This window comes from Mastigoproctus giganteus, chromosome 2 (assembly GCF_048544385.1).
Source record: "Mastigoproctus giganteus isolate SK-2022 chromosome 2, ASM4854438v1, whole genome shotgun sequence".
Taxonomy (NCBI): Eukaryota; Metazoa; Arthropoda; class Arachnida; order Uropygi; family Thelyphonidae; genus Mastigoproctus; species Mastigoproctus giganteus.
The window spans coordinates 124,323,842-124,337,797 of NC_143576.1; the positions used below are offsets into that span (position 1 = coordinate 124,323,842).

The 13,956-nt window shown below is 37.0% G+C and overlaps 1 protein-coding gene across 1 annotated transcript in view; it reads left to right on the top strand.

The window, feature by feature from the left end:
- The first annotated feature begins 589 nt into the window (after positions 1 to 589).
- The window catches only part of LOC150089544 (paired mesoderm homeobox protein 2-like), a 70,399-nt gene continuing 57,032 nt past the window's right edge, over positions 590 to 13,956 (top strand). Inside the window, exon 1 of the mRNA XM_090390022.1 lies at positions 590 to 899. Within this exon, the coding sequence (XP_090246148.1) occupies positions 590 to 899 (310 nt within the window). The remainder of the gene's footprint in view (positions 900 to 13,956) is intronic.

Consider the following 13,956-nt stretch of genomic DNA (forward strand, 5'->3'; position numbering starts at 1 on the left):
AAAGAAGACATTGGCCAAATGTCGACGACGTCATCGCCTTCTCTACACGCTCCATTAGCAGTCCATAGAGCACGTGCAGCGAAGACATATGCTGACGGCCAAATTGCTTCCAGGCGGGTCGGTGACTGCTTTACCATGCCTTTAACAAGTGGGGCTGGTCTGGGTTCCGCTGACCACTCTTTTCAAAATTCGTAGCTCTTTCCGGAGGACTAGCGTAATTAGAACATTTGGTAGTCATTAAAGGCAGAAGTGATGTTGTAGGCGATAGTACTGGAGCCAGTCTACAATGACGGTATTCATTTTAAGACTAATTTTAATTATGATGAAATGGCTTAATTGTCCTCTATACAATTCTTCGCTCTAATCAGTAATTTTTTTTCTCTTCTTTCATCCCCCCCGGTCCCGGTTGGAATCAATGAGAGTCTGTTACGGTAAATAATCTTTACTGACGCTGTCACGATATTGTGGGACAGTGAGACACTCCTCCTTGTGTTTAATACTTTCATAGTTAAAAAAAAAAAAAAAAAAAAAAGAAAGAAAGAAAGAAGAAAAGGAAAGAAAAAAAAAAAAAAAAAAACTGCTGCGTCCAATGATGATGATGGAATATGGACTGAATATTCCGGGAAGTCCGCACCTTGGAGTGACGCCGAGCAACACGATTCATACGGCTGTTCATTACGACGACAAAGTAAGCTATCCAAACTCTGAGAATACCAAACGGTTTTCTGTCAATCATTTATTGGACTTAGAGGAATTTCGCAGAGATAATTGCCATCTTGAGGTGTTTAGAGACAACAGGGAGAAAGTTACGATAGCGCAAGCCAGTGCTGAATATCGTCTGAGTCCACCTTTGGGTTCGGAAGAAGGGTCTAATGAAGCTGAGGATAGCAACAGACAAGGTGAGTTTGTCATCATTTACGATTAGAAATACTGCTGGAAACAGTAATAATACCTCAATGACATTCGTCTGTTTGTTCTGCATTAAAGACAGAACTGCACTATCTAGTCAGCTATTCTTATACATTATACCGTTTTACATGTCTATTTATTTTGTGCTCAAAAGTCATTCCTCATTTGTTTCCAACATTGCACGTTACTGCAGTGATCACATCTGAATGTCATCTGAGGTGTGACAAATGTGGTGTACTGCAATTATGTAGTGACTGCTGTAATGCTTTCGCAAATAAGGCAAGCTGTAGCTGGGTGGACAGTAAGTAGCTCTGCACATTGCGTATCTAGATGACATCAAAAATACACGGTCTGTTAAAAGGTTTTTTAAAAGGTTGTTAAAAAGGAACTTACCACGTCTGGCAGTTGTGAATTCTTCCTGGCTTATAAGTTGGTCCCAGAATATAAATAGTTAAAATAGTAATTTAAGATATGGATGGCGCAAGCGTTAAAAATCGAAGCGCAATTATTTAAACTAACAGTATTTTATAATTTTTATAAAATAAGTTGGTCAGCTATTCTTATACATTACACCGTTTTACGTGTCTCTATTTATTTTGTGCTCAAACTTTATTTCTCATTTGTTCCCAACATTGCATGTTAGTGCAGTGATCACACCTGAACGTCATTTGAGGTGTGACAAATGTAGTATACTGCAATTAAGTAGTGAATTAAGATCTTTAACGCCAGTTAGATTACTATACTATAACTATTACAATTAGTCCCTATAATACGCGATGTGCAGGACTACCTACTGTCCACCCGGCCACAGCTTTCCTTATTCTCGAAGGCGTTGCAGTCTTCTCGAATGCATTACAGCCTTCACGAATAAGGCAAGCTGTGGCCGGATGGACAGTAGGTAGTCCTGCACATCGCGTATTATAGGGACTAATTGTAATAGTTATAGTATAGTAATCTAACTAAAGAACTTCCATGACTTGTTTCAAATAACATTTCAGTTTCTAGAACATTCTCACTTCAGAAGTGTTTTTATAGAGAATCATGTTTATTCCATACAATGCTTTGTATTCCTAAATTTGTTACCACAAATGATTTAAAAATTACTACTGCGGGCCTTTGGATAGGACCAGCAGACTTTCGCGTTAGTTAACAGCTACTTCCATTTTGTCAGATCTCCTCGTTCCATAATTTAAATTTCCGTTTATACTCCGCACAGCCAAGGCCAGAAGAGTTTTACAACTCCATTGTAACTGTTTTACCAAATCCGATTTACCACACAACAGCTTACAGTAGGCCATGCACTTTATGAAATAACATACGGGTTCCATCGCGTAATGTGCGAATATGCGTCTGCGTACGTTACCCCAGGACCACAGCCAGCACCTAATTAATTCGGGTGCTGGCTATTGTCAGCGCATAACAAATACATAATTACTATTCACCAATTTCTATAACTTAAGCGATGTCTTCACGATACATCCAAAGTCGTTCCACAATTCATCAGGTATATAATATTGGTGTTGATACACCATAGTTAATCCATAAAATTAAACTACGTACGTAGTGTAAAGGCATTTTAATTATATCGCATATTGTGGCTACCTTCACGAGATGCCTGGTATTGCACTACTTCGAATGAGTAACGCTTCTCTAGTAGAGAAGGCGCCTCCGTAGCCAGGTGGGAAGGAGCAGCAGTGCGTAGCACACGCTTCTTGATTAGCCCGGGGTTCGAGCCCGTCACCACCAAATACGGAGGATGCGGAAAGGTCACGAAATGACCACCGCATATCCCGGAGCAATATGGCCTTAGTTGCTAATGCTCCAAAAAATAACAATAACATAACAATAACATCTAGTAGAGAAGACTACTGTATGGTGTATCTACACCGATATTATATAGTTAATTTAAACCCATATGGAATTATGCCTTGTTCATTTAGTCTTTAAATACAGTATCATTCTGTTCATCATTTGGCATCTCTCATATCGTGGAATTAACTTCGTAACTGTGATGGCATGTTTGCACTACCAGGGTACCTGCCCACCCACGGATGAGGAGCCAATAAACTCCGAAACGATCGCCAGGAGGAGCCTTGTGCTGCCAGGAGTTTCCGACAATAGGTAACTACAGTCTTCTCTACTGGGGAAGCGTTGCCTATTCGAGGAGTTTGAGTGGTGTGAGTTAAGAGTTACTGTCCCTTTCATTCTTACTACACCGTTTCTTTTCTTCTTACACTCCTACTATTACTTTCTCTCTATTTTTTTTGCTTTTCTAAGTCTAATAGGGACAAGTGGATAGTAGAGTTATTATTCCACACATATACAATAAGCTCGAAAACGGTGCCATCTGGGGGGAGGGGGATCTTGATGAGGCCCTCGTTACCGCGAATAGGTAACAACAACAGTTTTCTCTAATGGGCAAGCGTTGCCTATTCGAGGGATTTATGAGTGGTTAGTTAGTTCAGTGAGTGAGTGTGAGGAGTAATTGTCCCTTTCCTCTTTCAACGGCATTTCTTCCGCTCGTACTATCACTTTCCTACACCTTTTTGCTTTCCTAAGTCTAATAGGGATAGTAGGTGGATAACACAGTTTCTTATCCCGTACCATTTTGCAAACGGTGCCATCTGGGTGGTAGTGCCCACTAAGAATAAGTAACAGTAGTCTTCTTTGCTAGAGAAGCGTTACTTTTTCGAAGTAGTGCAATACCCGGTATCTCGTTGTGAAGATAGCCACAATATGAGATGTAATTAAAACGATGCCTTTTCACTACGTACGTAGTTTAATTTTATAGGTTAACTATGGTGCATCTACACCGATATTATATAGTTAATTTAAACCCATATAGAATTATGCCTTGTGCATTTAGTCTTTAAATACAATTCATTAGGAGACCACGCTTGACGTTTTTGCCCACCTCTGATTTAAAATATTCAAAGGTCATTTATACATCGTTTGTAATAGCTATATTATAATAAATTATTTTTGCTACGCCAGATATTTCAAATACGGTAATTAGTAATATGGTTCATGTTCATTAATTTTCCAGGACTGCAGCAATCTGTTTGTATTAGTATGTCAACTTCGTATATCCATGCTATGAATTCTATCATAGTTATTATTTATTCAATATAAATAAATAAACAAATTACACTGGCCCCGACACAGCACACTTATGCCGGGAGGGCTATAAGAAGGTTATACAACAGTATACATGCACTTAAAATACAGACTTTGTTAAACTTAACACATTAACGTACAGGTTCCACGTAATACTTAAACACTGGTTATCTATTAACTTATTCTTTTCTATGTACAAATCATAGTGTATAAGTTCAATAGGCGTAGATTGTTTCAGAATTATAGCATGGCACAGGTTTCTTCAAAAATAATCTTTCTGTAACTTCTACATTCGCAAATCCTCCGAAGAAATTTGTCGACGTTGTTGACAAATTTCAGTGTGTTTAGCTGGGAACATGTTACCCAAACATTCCAGGTGATCAAGGGACGGTTGTATCTGCACTCTCTGTTGGTCTGTAATTCTTCTGTAAGTTTTAAGTTGCTTGATGAGTTTATGGATATCTGGAGCATTAAGTCTTCCCGTTATAAGTTTTGCAAAGTGCCTATGTTTCGGGTGGTAATTATAAGCATCCATGGGGTTGTTTCCAAGAGCGAGATTAAGACTGTCTTATTATTTAGCTCATTTTAATTTAATGCGAACGATCTTCGGTTTCGTAGGATTTCAACTAGAATAAACCCCAAATTTTCATGAAGACAATGCAGAGAGGATTGCAGCCATTTTATTCCCACCGTCTCCGCAATCCTTTGGGGCAGTTTGAACTGTCGCCGAGGCAACTGACAACAAGTTCTTAGTGAATCATATCTGTATGTGGAATAAAAACTCTGCACTTCAACCTAAGACCGGTTAACTTATTATTACTTGACAAGGCTCCAACAGGTTTGATGGTGTCATCGACAGGATTTGACCCCCGACCATTCCAAACTGGTGAGAGATGATATGGCCATTATTCTACCATGGAAACGTTAATAGCAAATATTAAAATAAATAAAAAATTCTGTTTTTACTCCGGCGGAACGACCACATGATCAGAGGAGTTCACGAGATAGAGATAATACGAGAAACAAAACCGTATTTAGCAGTCACGGACTTGAACCCCGATAACTCAAACACGTGTACTTATGTACCCTCGCATCTGATCACTAGACTACATATTATGATCGAGTGGTCTCTCTCTAAGTTAATTCCTCATTAAAGTGGTGTACATAATAATTAAAAAAACCACAGATAAATCACGGTACGGTAAGTTCGGGATTTAACATAAACTGAAAGGAAAATGTTTACAATTTAATACATATATGAATATACATTGATATATAGACCTGACCGTAGCCGAGCGGCCTGTGATTCAAGCAGCGTGACTGCTAAACACGATTAACAATTATATTCATGATTTCCTGCAAACTCCTCTAACCTGGTGCACGTGCGAATTATAAACAAGAACATATACAGGGTGTCTCAAAAATATACGGCATAACTTCAGGAATGAGTTCCTCATATGTAGACAATAAAAATATTTTAAATCAACATAGTTCCGGAAATGCTTGTTTTCCGTGTTTTGAAGGTCTGTCTATGACTGTTCACATCACCTTATAGTAATTGTTCAAAATGTCCACCTTCTGCCTGAATACAGGCCTCACATCGACGCGGGGTAATTGTTATTTGTTATTTTTGGTTTTTAGGAGCATTAGCAACTAAGGCCATATTGCTCCGGAAATATGCAGTGGTCATTCCCTTGACCTTTCCGCATCCTCTGTATTTGGTAGTGACGGACGCAGGGTAATCTGCTGGTGACAAGGCCTGTACCCGTTGCAGATGGTAAGGATACAGTTGGTGTTCTCGCAACACTCTCCAAATAGTCGAACGTTGAACAGCCAGTTTGCATTGCTATTCTGCGTGTGCTGATTCCAGGAGTGGCATGCACAACATCCAAAATCTCCTCCTCTACTTCAGGAGTAGTAGATCTTGGTCGTCCTCTGTCGGCAGCACGAGGTGTAAAGGTCCCATGTTCACAAAGGCGGCGATAGATACCTTCAAACGTTTTCCTGTCTGGACATCTTCGTTCTGGGAACTTTTCGTTGTACAAACGACGAGCCTCCAGAGCATTGCCGTCCGCCAAACTGTACATAAAGTGCATATTCGCTTGCTCCTGATTTGAGTACATGGTCGGAATGGAAAACCGCCAGATTCTGTCAGATAGACATCCCGGTTAATAACTCGGAAACCCAAGCATTTCCGGAACTATGTTGATATAAAATATTTTTATTGTCTACATATGAGGAACTCATTCCTGAAGTTATGCCGTGTATTTTTAGGACACCCTGTATATGAGTGTACCTAATTATTCATTCTGTACATGAGTACACATTGGGTATATTCAGTATACCGACTATTACTCAACTCAATATACAGCTGCTACGTATAACTTTACTGGGTTAGCCAATGAACAGATAATAATGTATAATCTCAAGATCTGAAACTTTTTGGAAGGGGAGAGTCCTCCTCTCTCTCCTTTTCCAAAGAAAAATACTCTCATACGGATTTGCCCCCCCCCCCCTGTATATTGTGTCTCATTCTGAACGCGGGGACTACTGGAGATTAGCATTAGCATATGATGAAAGAAAGCAAGCTTATGCAGCATCAACCAAAAAAAAAAAAAACCTCCCAATTCAACCCTCCATTCGTTCCAAATGCCTGTCCAGCTCAGCCTTAAATTTATTTAGGCTATCAACTTTCACAACAAAAGATGGAGGTCTGTTCCACCAATCAACTACCCGCTGGCTAAAGGCAAATTTTGCACATCTATTCTACAACTGTCTTTCCTCAATTTGAAATTGCGCCCTTTAGGTTCTTAATTTTAGCAAGAGGAAGAATCCCATCAGCATTCAACTTGCTCAACCCATTCAAGGCCTTATACAAATTTGTACATCTCAATCAGATCACCTCGCAAGTGTCTACTCTCCAGGCTCTGAAATTTGCAAAACTTAAGCCTTTCTTGATAAGAGAACCCCTTTGTTCCCCTCACCAATCTTGTTGCCCTTCTTTGTACTCGTTCTAGCAACTCTACATCTTTCCTAAAACGAGGCCTTCAGATCTGTACACAGTACTCTAGGTGTGGCCTGACCATTGCCTTGTATAACTGGATAATCACCTCCCTGTCCCTGCTAGCAAAATTCCTATATATCATTGACAAGGCTCCATGACCTGCCCTGGCAGCCCGTCTGCACTGCTCAGCGAACTTCATATTTGACTGCAAAATTACCCCCAGGTCTTTTTCACTTTCCACTTCCCTGAGTGTAGTACCACACACTTGGTACGTTACTCTTCGGTTATTATTTATTTATTACTATTTTTTTTAATATTTATTTTATTTATTTATTTTTTTTTTTTTAAGGTCCTTGCCACTGAAATCTCAGGAAATTAGTACCTTCATCAATATCATTGATAAATATACAAAACAACAGTGAACCCAACACCGAATCCTGTGGGACTCCACTAATAACATTAGTCCTAGAAGAGCAGCACCCATTGATTACTACCCTCAGTCTTCTCGCACTTAACCATCCTTTTATCCATTGTAGCAACTTACTCTTAATACCATTCTGCTCCAGTTTGTACAATAGTCTTCCATGTGCAACAGTATCAAAAGCTTTCCTGAAATCCAAGTATATGATATCAAAATTATTTTTGGCATTCAGTTCCTATATGACCACAACATAGTATCCAATCGAATTGGGCAGACAAGACCTCCCTTTAACAAACCCATGCTGTGTCTTAACTATTACTGCAGTCTTGTCTAGATGATCCTGCAATTCTTCTTTAACCAGTGATTCCATTATTTTCCCCGAAACACAAGTTAAACTAAGGCCTATAGTTACTTATGTCACCTTTTGAACCCCCTTTGTGAATTGGTGATACATTTTCCACACCTCCAGTCCATGGGGACCTCGCCTGAGTCCAAGGAAGCTCTCATAATTATGGCTAAGGGTTACTTTACTTCCTTTGCTGCCTCCTTCAATATAACTGGATAGATCCCATCCACCCCAGGTGCCTTTTTTATGTTTAACTTCAATAATTTCTCCTCCACTTTGCTCTCTGTTAGTACAAAATCATTTAGCTCCCTGTTAGAGTTTGATAAACTTCTGGCACTCCCTTCATTGAGATAACATCCTTCCTAAGAAAATATGCAAAAAAAAAAAAAAAAAAAAAATATCCTCAGGAAAAACAACTCGGTCCTTGGTCTGCTAAGGGATGCAGGTTCTCTCAATGAGACTTTATTATTATTATTTTGAATACTCTGATGAGCGCTCTATCGAAGGATGTCGTAGCAAGGTATTCTAGAAACAGCTTAATGTCCAGTGCGAGCCACTGTTCACACCGGGACATTCTCAACAGCTGTCGATGTGAGAATTTGGCACGTTGCTGCATGTAACGCATCTCATCACTCGTGTTTGATCATTGTGATGATCCATACAGTAAGGAAATTTGTTAGTGATTTGGCTAGTTATTTATTTAAGCATTCTATTGTTGAATAAGAACTTTATATGGAAACAAGTGGGAATCCTACTGCAAAGGTATTGACACTTGCACTTCAAACATTTCTCTCTGTTGACAACTTTCTTGTGGACTTTTTAGGGTTTTGTTTTCAGTGTTCTAACTGGGAGTCGACAATGAAAATTTATTTTCTTTTATGCACCCATGCTTGCTGTGCTTGCTATCCCAAACTCATAAGGGTTTGAGATATTGTCTGTCTTGTACATCCCATGGAAACACCGAAGAGTAGATAACATACAGCAGTGCTTTTTCAGAGTGTGCGAGTAAAGGGAATAGATACCCCGGAAAATATAATCTGCAATAAATACCCAAGAAAATATAATCTACTAACACTGAGCTGCATCGAGATCGAAAGAAACGATATGTGAAATCATTTACGAAAGCCCACAGCTTTCTGAAACGATTTTGGTCAGACAAAACCAAAATGATATCCAAAGTGGCTGATACTGAAAAGTAACACCTTGTATCTTAATAAGATTTTTTAAGACTAAAATGCAAAGAGATAAAGCTTTTTAATCCCATTTGCGAGTTTTAATATTATCAAAATGCCGCGTCCTTTGATTGTTTCGAATGCCGGCACCTTGTGGTTACTGACGGGATGGAGCACAGATGAAATCCTTCTTTATTCCACTACACATTTTTAATTGTAATTCAATGATTTATGGTTTAGCATTTTAGTTTATAAATCCAGTTACTCGAAAGCACGTGCCGTAAAAGAGAGACAAGGTCGTCTCAGCAAGCTATGCGTACTTTCATAATTACAAGAATAATTTCTTTCCATAAGACAGCACAGCTTTATGTGAGTCGAATGCTTTTCAAACTTTTCCGACTGGAGTACCCTTTTGCAAATCTGAAAAACTTGGAATCATGAAAGTACATACAACTAAATTACATATAACGTATACGTTATATGTAATTTACGTTATATGTAACGTATATATTAAATAAAAATTCAAGAATAAAAAATGTGCCGATGTAAATCCATGATTCACGGTACACAGATTGAAGCCACAGACATACTTATGGAACAGACGTGTGCCCATTCTTACATTCTCAAGCAATATGGGAAAATAGAAAAAAAAAAAAATATATATATATACAGTATATGTTAATCTAAGGATACCTTGGAGAAAGAATGCAGTGTTCAGTATATAAGATACCAATGTAACAGAAAGATAGGATGAAAAAAGAAGAAATTAAAAGCGTATAGAATAGGAAATTATTTCTAATGAAAAAATCAATTTAAGATAAATTACAAATAATAATTAAATTTTCAAAAATAAATTAATGGTTGTATATGTGTTGATGTACAAGTGGAGTTTAAGATTTAAGAAGGCTAAAATTATAGAAATAAAGAATTTTCCAGCTCTAAAGGACGGGGGCGCATTAAATAAAAGATAAACAATAAGATGGATCTATATGATCATTAAAAGATCAACTATCTTTTAAATTTCTGTTGTATTAATATACCTCATTGTTTAAATACATCCTCAACCTTTAGAGCTGGAAATCTTTATTTCCATGATTTTGGCCTTCTAACGTAAATCTTAACCATTCGTATGTACCTTAAACGTGCAACCATAAATTTATATTTAATTTTAGCAATTTAATTATTACCCGGAATTTATCTTTAATTTTGACATTAGAACTGTTTTTTACTCCTTTTTCTTCTACCTTCTAGGTTTGGCAACTTATGTTCTGTACACCGCACCCTTTCTCCAAGATCCAGTACCTTCTGAAATTAACATATATAGAGTATATTTTACTTTAAATCTATAAGCGCAAAGCAACGTAAAAAGAATGTAAATTCTTTTTACGTTGTTTTACCATGTTTTATTTCAAATTCTCACATCCATCTATACCGTTTTTCTAAAACACACAAAGCATATAGTTAGCGAAGGACGTTACGTGGTTGTTTTCGATTAAGATTATTACTATAATCAACTCGTATATCACGTGAACTTTAATAATACAGATTAGATCGTATGTATAGCTTAGCTTAATTTTCAGCACTCACCTCTAAGCTATACTATACTTAAGCTAAGTTATACATACGATCTAGTTATTACATTACAGCACATAAGGACGCCTTAAAAAAATCAAGAGTCAATTTAATCCAGTTTTTTAAGTTAATCGCCAAAATCACTATACAATTTAAGGTGACGTTTCAGGCATCTTACCAATACCCGTCATCAGACAGTGCTGTTGGGGACAGCATGGTTTGAACCATGCTGTCCCCCAACTATATTATTAAATTTCACGTGGTGTACGAGTGGTATTAATTATAGTAATAATCTTAACACACTCAACATGTTTTTTCTTCTGTGTATGTGTATATACATACGCTAAAGAAAATATATAACGAAGGAGAAGAAATTTAGCCAAAGTTCAGATGGTCATGCTGTAAGATTCTGATCTACGAAAATGGAATGGAAAGGAAAGTGTAATTCAGGAAGTATAAAAGACTGAATGAATATAAAAAAAAATGCTAATTATTTTATTAATTAATGATATAATACTGATTATATATAATACAAAATACCAGCATATATTTACAATTTGAATATTGGGCAAATTTTGATACAATGTGAATTTTTTGTTTGCTGGTAATAATAATGACTTAAATGACTTATGTAAGACCTGGAATTAAAGTTAATCGGTAGAATATCAATGCTGGGAATAAAGCAAAGTAAACCTCGCCAGGGGACTACAATTATGATGATCCATTGGGGCCATAACCAGTGCTGTAGTCGTAAAATTATCAGAAAGTATACTCTGTGAAGTTACGTATGCAGAAAGCATACTGTGCATTTCTGAAAAAAATTCTGATAAGCAATAAAGAATATTTCATCTCCCATCATCAATATAATTACCGGCATCGCAGAGGTAATTTGCCCAATTGACCTTTACATTTTAGGTAAAAAATTTGTTAGGGGATTATAAATCAGTCCTTTTACCAAGTTCGTGTATTCGATGTAGTTAACCCATCTACTACTGCAAAATTTTGTGTACACAGACGTAGCTATTTTTCAACTTTTTGAAGCTCCAATTTTTGGGGGAACCCTTACATGCGGCATTTTAACGGCATTAAAATCTACCTTAAAACTTTATTACATGTAGATAAGCTCAAAAAGTTTTTACAACGCTCAGAATGCTATCCTTTCTGTCTTTTCCTTTTAAAAACCTTTTTTTCATTATTTCCTTCTTTTTAAATTATATGTTTATTTTTATTTTCCTTTCACAGATTGTGAAAGTGATTATGAAAATTAAAAAAGATTTCTTAGTACTAGAAATCAACTCAGACTAGTACTATAAATCAATCCATTTGAAAAATGGATTAATAGAAATAATAGTGTAGAAATCACCTACTATGCCTCTTAACTCTTAGGGACTATGCCGGAGGGAAACTAGATTATATAAACTGATCAAAGTTTATAAAAGAAAATCAAAAAGCATTTACACATCTAGAGGAGAGTCGCATCACATAAGATAGCGCCTGATATCTCGGTTATCATCCAATACGATCAAAGGCTTCCGACAGAGATACATAACAGCTGGTCATCAGAGCACTTCGGCCAATATTATTGGCCTTGTCCATTTAAGGAGAGGATCGAAATTATGCCTAGACGAATGAGACAATTGTCTAAGGCCCGTAATATGGCAGGAGCCCTGAGAGCTCCCCGCTCAAGTTCTCTTGCATTAACCTTCTACATTAAATAGATATAAATTGCTTTATAACACAGTACAACAATTACCATTTCTTTTTAAATAAAAAAATAATGGTATAGTTCTCCAAATTCATGAACGGGCCCTTCATTATGGGGGCAATTCCTCGAGATAACACAGTCTAACCTTAAGTGCTCACAAAAGAACAAAAGTGCTCACAAAAGAATCCTATTCTATGACATGACATTATCTCTCTCGTACGGGAAAGACTACAGAACGGCGATTTGCGTCCCACATCCTACGGCATAACGGTGAGAAGCGAACACAGGTCTTGCGTTTGAATAAGTAATCGGACGGCAAAATCGGTTGGCTCGCACGGGAAGTGTATAAGATATAACCACGAAATTCGGAAGGCTGTATTCCCCATTACCCACATAAATAGTATTGGTCTGGCGAGGGAGGGCTGAACGATTTGGAAACTTGGGTTTTTCAACTAGAAAAACATGCAAAATGATCACAGAATTAGGCTAAGCGTAATACATAGACACGCTACGTGTAATATGTATATATAAATACTGTCGCCTCACAATTTTAGTTTATTGGCGTTGACACAAAAACACATAAATAAGTATAATGTGAATACTTATAGGTTATGCGATTCTTAATATAAATGTTACTTCATGAAATTCCTCTAGATGCTTTCATAAGAATTAATAAAGTAAATCAGATGTAGTCGCCAAACTAGGAAAGCTTAATGAATCGTTGATTAATTACAAAAATGCTAAATTATCATAATAACTTACATAAGACCAAACTCGATATCCCCGCAGGAATCCCAGCATCCTCTCCGGCAAAGTAAACTCAGGGATGTTAGTATGTAAAGAGCCATTGGATTCAAAAAGCAGCTCCCGTCTTTCATACGCTCTACTTTATGCATTACGAACTGGCCCATCACGATTTGAGGGATAGTGTCTTGGCGGCAAGCTATCCTCGAACAAAAAGTTTTTAGCCTTCCTTAGTGACCTTTAGTGTAACAATTTACAATAATTTTCATTTAGTGTAATAAGGAAGGGAATTATTCTGATGCCAGCAATGATTAACCTATCACAGCATAAATCCTATAAATGAAAAAAAAAAATAATAATAAGTAATAATGTTTATTTCATTTATTTAGGAAGGATTAAGATTTTTTTTCAAATTGTAAATACAGTACTGTATATTTAATAAAAAAATAATACGGTATAAAATACAACAATCTCTCCCCAACCGCGGATCTGAGATAATGTTTTTTTATTATACCCCCCCCCCAATCTTAATCATACAACTAGCTGTATGTGCTCTGAATGGGTTGTGGGGGGGGGGGAGATTATAATAAAAAAATAAAATCTCATTTGAAACCGCAGTATAGGTTTTCTAGACTGGGAGCTTAGCCCAGCCATATTCGCTTTCTGTTGCCATTCAACTAACACTATCCGATTTTCCGATACTCTCATTATTCGTGTGCAGATTCGTTGCTATTTATAAAATAAAACTAATTGAGGAATTGTAATTACAGGGTAGGAAGTGTTTTTATCGCATGTTTTGCATTGTAGCCTCACTTAGAAGTCAGTGCCAACAACTACGCTTTATCCTCAATTATAATTACATAAAATTCTTCTTCTTAAAACAGTACCTTATTATTATTATTTTAAATGCCTTTAATATTTACTTTTGAAAGATTCGGAAGAACGGTTCCAATGATAAAATCATAC